Source organism: Vigna radiata, unplaced genomic scaffold (genome assembly GCF_000741045.1).
Source record: "Vigna radiata var. radiata cultivar VC1973A unplaced genomic scaffold, Vradiata_ver6 scaffold_122, whole genome shotgun sequence".
Taxonomy (NCBI): Eukaryota; Viridiplantae; Streptophyta; class Magnoliopsida; order Fabales; family Fabaceae; genus Vigna; species Vigna radiata.
The window spans coordinates 963,020-972,739 of record NW_014543108.1 but is presented as its reverse complement, the minus strand read 5'-3'; the positions used below and the strand labels follow the sequence as shown (position 1 = coordinate 972,739).

At 31.0% G+C, this 9,720-nt stretch overlaps 1 protein-coding gene across 1 annotated transcript; it reads left to right on the top strand.

Moving 5' to 3' along the window:
• Nucleotides 1-959: 959 nt before the first annotated feature.
• On the top strand, nt 960-6,003 carry LOC106753010 (shaggy-related protein kinase theta). The gene is made up of 13 exons (XM_014634791.2): nt 960-1,268; nt 1,967-2,209; nt 2,348-2,440; nt 2,985-3,044; nt 3,164-3,436; nt 3,578-3,652; nt 4,068-4,124; nt 4,207-4,347; nt 4,689-4,739; nt 4,851-4,946; nt 5,031-5,114; nt 5,293-5,395; nt 5,470-6,003. Exons 1-13 carry the CDS (start codon nt 1,206-1,208, stop codon nt 5,529-5,531), a joined length of 1,401 nt encoding a protein of 466 aa, XP_014490277.1. The 5' UTR covers nt 960-1,205; the 3' UTR covers nt 5,532-6,003.
• The last annotated feature ends 3,717 nt before the right edge of the window (nt 6,004-9,720 follow it).

The window sequence follows — 9,720 nt, the reverse complement described above, 5'->3', positions numbered from 1 at the left end:
TCGTCTTCTTAAAACAAATTAAAAATTTGTTATTTAAAAAAAAATAAAAAACGAAATTAACATATTTTTTTGGTGATTTTGTAAAGTAAAAATAGCGATATGTCAATATATTTTAGGACCTAATGAATATTTATAATAATCTTTTTACACTTTTTTTTTAAATTAAACAAATGTTGCTTGTGAGTGCCAGATTATTATCTTCCATTATTTAATTCTTACAGTTCTATACATAATAAAGTGAGGCACAAAGCACGTAAAACAATTTGTTATATATAATTAATCTTATTATTTATAATAAAATGAAAATGTACACCTTCTTTCAAAAAAAAGAAAAGTTAGTTTGACTGCACTTAGAAAACATTTAATTTTTCTTACTTGTCAGACAAGGAAATATAACAAAACATTTTAAGATATATATGTTATTTGTTCAGTAATTAGAAAAATACCGTTGTTGCTTTTTTCATAGCAAAATGACATATAACTTACATGGAAACAATTCATAAAAATGATGTAATTTAACATTCCTATTAGATTCTCACAATAATGTTAAAAAATAAAATTCAAACTAAAATTAATAAATAAGAATTGTGAACTAAAATTGTTTAGCTTTTGAAACTTTGTCCTACATTGTCCTAAAATGTCGCATGATTCATAGTAGAAACACGATAATTCCTCCAAATATTCCGTTTATACCTCATAGCTGTCTGAAGAAACCTTTTCTGTTATTTCACCAAAAATAAAGGGTGTTTGCGTAACTTCAGCTACGAACACCAACTTTTGTGTCAAAACTAGAAGATCGAAACGGTCCAATCTGTATCAACGACTGATCGATGGTCCAAAATTTACGTTTGACTGAGGTACAGACTTTGAAGCTGGAATGATTGGAATTGATGGAAGTTTAACCATAGAAATTTGAGAAATTGAATAACTAGTTGTTAAAAAAAACTGAAAATTCCACCTGGCACCCAAATTTGAGAAAGTGGGTTCATAAGATCTGTGTTGTTTGGCTCCATTTTCGCTTTCATCTTCTTCATCATTTTGTATTTGCAGAAAGCTGTTGTAGGAGAAGAGAGAGAAATTTCTCTCTCTTTCTCTTTGCTTTTTCTTCATTTTTTTTTGACAAAAAAAATACAAAAATTGGTGGGATTTGAGGGTGCTAGGTTGTTGATTGAGTTGCGTTGTTGGGGTTGGAAGAATCTATTATTATGAATATGATGCGAAGGTTGAAAAGCATTGCTTCTGGGAGGACTTCCATTTCATCAGAATCTGTAAGCTTAACATCCTTTTGTTTTTCTTCCCCTACCACAAGCTTTCATTTTTGTTTTGTTTTTCTTTTTTTTTTTTTGGAGGAAGTTCCTTTTCCATTAGGTTGTTGTTTGCGAAATTGAAAAACTAAATTTTGATCCAGAAACAAGAAATCAACATGTTCATTGATTTGGATTGTCTGGATTATACTTGTTGTGGGTAAAAGTTTTTCTTTATTTTCTTCGTAATATGGTTATGAATTTGATTTAGCACCCTGATGGGAGTTATTACATATTAGTGATTTCCTTTTTGCCTAGGTAATTGTTGTTTTGATATTTCTTCTATTTTTTGTTTTTCTTATATTGGTTTTGAGATATAGCTTTATTTGATTTAAGATGGTTCATGATCTGACCATTTGTGTGTTCTTTGCTGTTGTTTTATTTATATATTTGTGTTTTGATTCGATCAATTGTCAAGCTAATGAAGGCACAAGCCTTGTGTTAGTTTTACATGATTGTATTAGTTTTGTGTTGGTTTGTTGGACACTGTCATGGTAAAATCAATTTGATTTTGGCGAGAACTATGATAAGCCTAACTACGAGGGAAGTTGGGAAAATGTTGTTTACCTTGGAATTCAATATGTTTTTCCATTTTTAATGCCTGGTAAAAACACATGATATGTTCCTATTGTGTTAGTTAAATCCAAACCATTTCTTTTCAGGGAGGTGATTCTACCACAAAAAGACCTAAGTTTGATCAAGGAACCGAAGAAAAGGTCTTTGAGGAAACAGATTCCATGGAGAAATGTGGAAAAGATCAGGAGCAGTATGGAGATGCATTGTCAGAAAGTGTTAATTCCAATATTGCTCCAACCAGATCTGAGAAGTCAGGTTATGATCAACTTCCAAAGGAATTAAATGAAATGAAAATTGGAGACGACAAAGGAAAAAATAACAATGAGAAGGTACTTTTTATGATTCAGTTTTCTTGTTTTCTTACTTTTGATATTTGTTGGTCATTACTATCATAGTTCTCTAAACGTAAAGCTGTTTCTTATTTTTGAATGCAATCGTTGAGTCTGATAAATGATTTGCTTGTGCAGGATATGGAAGCCACTGTTGTAAATGGTAATGGAACAGAAACAGGCCAAATAATTACAACTGCTATTGGTGGTCGAGATGGACAACCAAAGCGGGTATTGTTTCCATAAGTTCCTCCTTACTTGATCTTTTACTACCCTATTTGTAAATCTTATTTTATCGAGTTAGATTCTTAGAATCCCTTTTCTTAAATTTATTATTCATGTATTTCCCCACCTGTTATATCTATAATCTATATATAAGGAGGATCAACCTTTTTGATGTCCTCTTTTGTTTCTCCAATTTTACCCTATTCATAACTACTTTTTAAATTTATATAATTATTAAAAGGAGTATACGGTGAAAGAATATCACTTCTGTAGTTTTGATATATTTTGTTGGCTTGAATATTGAAAATTGGATTGTTTATTGTAAAATTTCATTAGTTGGTATTGTGGAAAAAACTTTCCCACTATGTTTTGTAACTGTTACCTTATCAGTGCTTTCTATTTACTATGGGACAAAGGATTGTAACTATGGAATATTAGGTTTAGGTAGAATATTCTTTTTACTTTGTTGTATAGATGTATAATTACTTGTGTTAATGACTTGCTATGAAAATACTTTTGCATTGGTTAACTTTATTTTTGCCTGGTTCAGACAATCTCGTACATGGCAGAACGCATAGTTGGCACAGGTTCTTTTGGTGTTGTTTATCAGGTATATATATTTTATTTGCAGCATTTCTTCACTCGTAATGGTTGATCCTTTCGTTCACTGTTCTATGTATTTGTCAAGTTACTTTTTTGCTTATCCACTTTGCCTTGAATATACTGTAGGCCAAGTGCATTGAAACTGGTGAAGCAGTTGCCATAAAAAAAGTATTGCAAGACAAGAGATATAAGAATAGGGAACTACAGGTTATGCGTATACTTGACCATATTAATGTTCTCAAACTAAAGCACTGTTTCTACTCAGCGGCGGAGAAAGATGAGTTGTACCTTAACCTAGTTTTGGAGTATGTTCCTGAAACGGTCTACAGAGTTTCCAAGCACTATATCAGAATGCACCAACATATGCCTATCATTTATGTGCAACTGTATTTGTACCAGGTAATTGTGGATTTATTAATTAACCTTTTCCATTAAATTTTGGTTATGAATCTCCTTGATTGTGCTTGTAGTATTCAGTTATTTGCTTTGAGCTTATTACTTTTGTGCTGTTATTGAATGATCATGCCAAAACTCTTGTAGATATGCCGGGGTTTAAATTATTTGCATCACGTGATTGGAGTCTGTCATAGGGACATCAAACCCCAGAATCTATTGGTAAGAACTTTTTTTTTCTTTAAAATTTCTTGTTTGTTAAATGTATTTTATATTTTATATATTTCTTGCAAGCACGTGAAAAAAATCATTGCAAGTATCATGCTTAATACCACTAATTGAATAAATTGATAAAAAAGTTTCATGTTAAACCTCATTTAAATTTGCCTAAGGGCATTTGTTTTTAAACTATAGATATGCTATGTTATTGATTGCAAGAGTAGCTAGGTTCTGAGTAAATTGTGCCTCATGCTGTTTAATTTGTTGTTCTGGTTAATACTGTGGAAGGACTGAGTTCATCTACTCATTGTAGATTTCAATAATGCTTTTGCGATAATGATCATTTTGACTCTGCTTATTGCTTGGATCTCTTTATAACACCAGAGTGTATTAATTGACATGTTATTGCATGTTACAGGTTAATCCCCAAAGTCATCAGTTAAAGATATGTGATTTTGGGAGTGCAAAGATGTTGGTATGTTTCTTTTGTTTTTCCATATCACTATGAAAGTCATACAATAGTTTGTGCCTGAGCTTGTGATATTATCGTGCTCTAGGTGCCTGGTGAACCCAACATATCATACATATGCTCGCGGTATTACAGAGCTCCAGAGCTTATATTTGGTGCAACAGAATACACAACTGCTATTGATATTTGGTCTGCTGGTTGTGTTATGGCTGAGCTTCTTCTAGGACATGTGAGAATATATATTAATTCTCTCTCAATCTCATTTGTAGAGGAAATTTCATTTTTGTTGTTGTAAAAGTTACATTTCATTGAAGTTCGCTATGTGAGAATTCTTTGGGTGATATTTGCATTTCAATACTGCTCTTTTGTATTTTGATGGTTACTTGTTTTTCTCTTGGTTTTTTTTGGAACTGGTACTCAGATGCTGCAAGAAGTAACATACAATGAACCTAATACCTGTTGTACAATGTGTTTCTAGTAGAATATAACTTCATCCCAGCAAGCACTAGAATTGAATAAATGACACGTTTTCAGAGTGATGCTTATCTGTGATTGTGTTTTACTTTGCAGCCAATGTTTCCTGGAGAGAGTGGTGTTGATCAGTTGGTTGAGATCATTAAGGTAAAAGTTGTCATATTCTTTATCCTTTTTGCTTGAATATATGTTTTTGTCTTGAGCGTTGCATCCTGTAGGCTTTGGTTCTTAATCTGAGTGTAATAATGTGTACTGTAGATCTTGGGAACACCAACCAGAGAAGAAATAAAGTGCATGAATCCAAATTACACTGAATTTAAGTTTCCTCAGATAAAAGCTCACCCGTGGCACAAGGTTAGCGATTCTTTACTTCTCTGTGCCCCCACTTGATAAATACTTGCAATCAGAGATCTAACTTGACCATTCTATTTATATCAGGTTTTCCACAAGAAGATGCCAGCAGAAGCAGTGGATCTAGTGTCTAGGATGCTTCAGTATTCACCAAATCTACGTTGCACTGCTGTAAGAAGTTAATTAGCTTTTAGAAATATTACGCTTAGCAGCTTAATTGTATATTTCTTTACAATATAAAGATCAACTACTTTACAATGTTCATACTTAACTTCATCCATGCTTGTACACAGTTTGATATTATTAAAACTAGGAAGATGTTCAGTTGTGTATGTATATTGTGTTGCAGTTGGAGGCTTGTGCACACCCTTTCTTTGATGATCTGCGAGAGCCAAATGCATGCTTGCCAAATGGTCGACCACTGCCTCCGTTGTTTGATTTCAGTGCACAAGGTATGGAGGGGATAATCTTAGTGTGTTCAGTTAAATATTTTCTCTTTTATTACTTACATTAAAAAACAATGCAGAACTAGCAGGCAAACCGGAGGAGTTGCGTCGACGTCTCATTCCTGATCATGCAAGAAGTTGAATTCATGATTCAGCATTGTAAATGGGATTTTGGATGAATAGATAACCACACCAGCAATGCTACTTTTCCTAACAGTCTAGGTCTCTGCTGTCCATCCTACACAATCATGACTATTCAGCTCATAGGAAACCTTAAAGCCATGCAACCTCTTGGTCGTCAAGGACTGGCAGGTGACACAATCTGATGAATGAAGTAGATCTGCCTGGTGATAGGGTTGCAACCATTTTTTAAGTAGTTTATGATTGATTCATGTAATGCACCAGCTGTAAAAGATAATCAGTTCTTACTATTCTTTGCTCATGTTTCATATAGTTCAAGCTGCTTGTTCTTAAGGTGGACTATGTGGAATTATCAGATGAGTAGGCATCTTTTTTTTTTCGGCCCCTATTTATTGTGTATTTGTTTCTTTGTAATAACATAAAAAAATCCTCCTTTTATTCTGGATGTTATGTTTCGTTCTACTTATTGCTAAGCATTCTTTTTCTGACAAATTCTTAGTGGATTTCTAGTACTTTTAAAGGATAAATTTTGGACTGATCCTAGAATTTCATGGTGATCAGCATGTCCTTTGCCACCTTTTCCGTTAGATAATGGTAATATAAGTAATTTGATACATAGTGACTAAGGTTCTCTATGGATAATGGTAATATAAGTAATTTATTGGATAAGCATTCCAAAACACATCATTGTTTTTAGTACACTTAAACCTAACATGTATTGGGATATGGGTTGACTAGTTATTTCTATCAATAGTAATACCCTAAAATACTTCTCCTATAAATACCAACACTTCATACCCAATCTATCACAATCTTTTATTGCTTCATAAACTCAGTCATTACAATCACTCTTTATGCATCAACACATCCACTTCTTTGAGATGGAGAATTTTGCCATCAACAACAAAGAGAACCATTTAAATTCCTACCTCATAACATTACTTTCAAATGGTTAAATCACTAAATCTAAAGATGGTGTGCAGTTCCAATGTGAAAGTCCAATTGCACATTTAACTTCCTAAAGGAAAAAGTGTGCACAACTTTGCAAATTCAAACCATTACATCCACCAATGAGTTGTACTTCCGAAGATCCACATTAAATGAACAAGAATCCATTATGTATGATTCCAAACCATGACGTGATGCAGAAATGATTATTTGTACATTTCATTTCTCTATTAACACAATAATTGAATTGTTTATAACATTCAATATGTTGATTTAAGAAATATTTTCTCTTCTAAACCCAACTCCTTCATCCTTTTCCACAAACTCAAACCCTATCTTATGTTCACACCATTAAAAAAAAGTTCAACGTATAGGTCCATCTCTGTATCGTTCCCAAATTTAGTATTAAATTCTTCATCCAAACAATAGATATGTGTCTACTAACACTCGAAGAATAATGAAAATATCTGAAATCTTGAAGTTATTTCGATTCAAAAGGATATAAGATTTAGACCACAATTGTAATTTTCGATTTTATTTCATTTTCAATTATTTGTTAGATGTAATTGCTTTCATTTAATAAGTGCATTTTGTGTTCACTTGTAATTTTCAATTTCATCATTATAAATTGTCTCATTAAAAATTATATTTTACAAAATAAAAACAAAACAAGACCAACTTGTTTAAAATATTTTTTTTTCAATCAATTTGTTAAAATGAAAAAAGTTATAAAACTTCTTTACAACTAACATTAATTATTTCCTCTCCTTTTTTTCTACGTATATATTAAGAACTAACATTTTAATAACTATTCTTCATAAAAATAAAATATAACTACACAAACATTTGAAAAATTAAATTTAAAAAAATCCAACCGTAAATATAATTTTCTTTTCATTTTATATACATATAATTTTTTTTTTTATCTTCCAATCTATGTTTTTACTTTTTTATTCTATCATATTCAAATTTTACTAAATATAATTATACATTTATTTTTTATTTCTTTCATATTTGAATTTTTATTTGTTTCATATACTTATTATAAAAGCCTAGAAAATGATATTTTAAAAATGATAATAGTTTAAAAAATTTAAGACTCGATTATTTTAATATTAAAAGATTTTAATATAAATAGTTTTTTTTTTTATAAACGAGTTTCATTATTTTAAAACGTATCATATCTTTAAAAATCACAAAACCACTTTTCTAGAGTTCTCTAACTTCTCTCTAAGGGTTTTTTTTTTCTTGTTCGTCTGATTGAAGAACCGAAATCGTAAGATTGATGCTTGCAACAAGTTCTTCAATTTGGACCGATCAGTTTCTTCGTTCGCGTAAGTTGAGTTTTAGCTTTTTCTTAGTTTTTTATGTTAACGATTGCATGTGAGCCTTTTTTTTTCACCTGCATGCATCCTTTTAGTCATTTATATAGGCCTTTACTTATTAGTGATAATAGGTATGTCCTGGTCGTCCTTATGATGTTTCTATGTATAGATAGAACATCCTGCAAGTTGGGAGGAGTTTCGCTCTTTGTGAACAGCTGGTCAAGTGAAGGAAACTAATGGCATTGCTTTTAAGTTATAAATATCTTGAGATTTTTTATTTGCTTGATTGAATTATATGATAAGTTTATTCTGCTGATTTTATTTTGTTCTGAATGTTGCCTTGTTGAATGTTTTGGTTGTGTTTGTGTTGATTTGAGAAATGAAGATATGATCAATTGAGGCATTTAGTGTCTGTTCTGACATTGAAAAATTGTTTTTGACTCAAGTACTGAGAATGGAATACCAATTAGACCATTTGAACAGATTATATTTTCAAAATTCCCACAATTTGCATACGCTAATATCTAATGCAACATTGAGCGATGACAAGTTGGCATTGAATGCCAATTCATTGTCTAGGCCTGGAAGCATTTTAGTTTTAGATTGTTGGGTGCCAGTATTGTACCATTGAACATGAGAAAATACGAATGCTTGGGCTTTGAGTGGTAGTAAGGCACCTTTGAACACCATGTTTCACTATAGTTTGGAGCAATTTTGGTTCTAAGACGCTAAGTGGCAGAATGATATTGTTAAGCACGACATTTTGTGAGGCATCATCTTTTGTAAAACGTTTGATGTTGATCATTACTTTTGAGTGCCAATGTCTCTATTGTAATTTTCTTATGTTGTAAACTGCTTGAGATAAATTTATTATGGTTTTTATGTATGTTTGAGATATACTATGATGTTTTTATTGAGTGATAACATCGTTGAGAATATGTTTGGTGTTAAGATAATTTCAAGGAAAAAATTTGAGTGGTGGTAATTTTTAGTGTATGCATTGACATCTAGGGTCAGAAAGGAGATATCCTGAACTCTAATAACTATTCACACTCAAATAGAGTAGAATGAGTCATGTGGTGAGAATTGCAGGAGATCCTAGTCTATGAATGATGTTTGGTCCTAAGCGTGGAGGGGACTAACCATGTTGGTGGTAGGGTGATAACCTCTTCGTTTGTGAATCTGCAAAGCATAAATACCACTAGATGTGCATGCCTATGATGAAGCCCTATGTCAAAGGCATGTATCCAGATAATTGAACACAGTGTTAATGGTTTATGTGAATATATGGCTAGTTGTATGTTATATGTTTATTTCAAAAATTTGTATTTTATGATTATATTAGACCAAATCTTTGCACATTAACTTACCCCACTGTTTTTTTTTTTTGCATTTCCTGTGTTTTTTTTTTGCGATAATCATATTATTAATGTGAGCAGATAAATGATAAGTTTGAAACATCTTTAGTAGAAAACAATGATGCAACAAAGTTTTATTCTTCGTCGTCTAGTGGTTGTCTTTAGTTCTTTTAGATATATTTATTATTGTGGTTATTTTCTTTTATATAATTGTATTAAAATTATATTTATAAGTTTGAGACAAAAATGTTGTTTTATCGATTTTATAATTTTATTTTGTCAGTTTTAAGATAGTAAAATTAGGATCTTACATTTTGGTATCAAATCACTTCATCTTTAAGATGATGTGAGGATTGTGGATTTGTTATGTCTTTACCATTTAAAAGTTTAAGTTTATATGGTGAATAGTATTTCATTTCTTAATTTTTATTTTTATCTTCTATAATTTAATAAATGAAAATAAAAAATTATTTAAAAAAAGAAATATAACCATATAAATAAATGTTTTTTCATTATAAAAACATATAATTTTTTTCCGTTATCTTTTATTTTAATAAAA

What these genes read in the sequence shown, in the direction of transcription:
- LOC106753010 (XM_014634791.2), top strand. Translation starts at nt 1,206, where the DNA reads ATGAATATGATGCGAAGGTTGAAAAGCATTGCTTCTGGGAGGACTTCC. An exon ending in TGCAACTGTATTTGTACCAG is followed by an intron (nt 3,437 to 3,577) that starts GTAATTGTGGAT and finishes AAACTCTTGTAG; the next exon opens with ATATGCCGGGGTTTAAATTA. An exon ending in TCAAACCCCAGAATCTATTG is followed by an intron (nt 3,653 to 4,067) that starts GTAAGAACTTTT and finishes TGCATGTTACAG; the next exon opens with GTTAATCCCCAAAGTCATCA.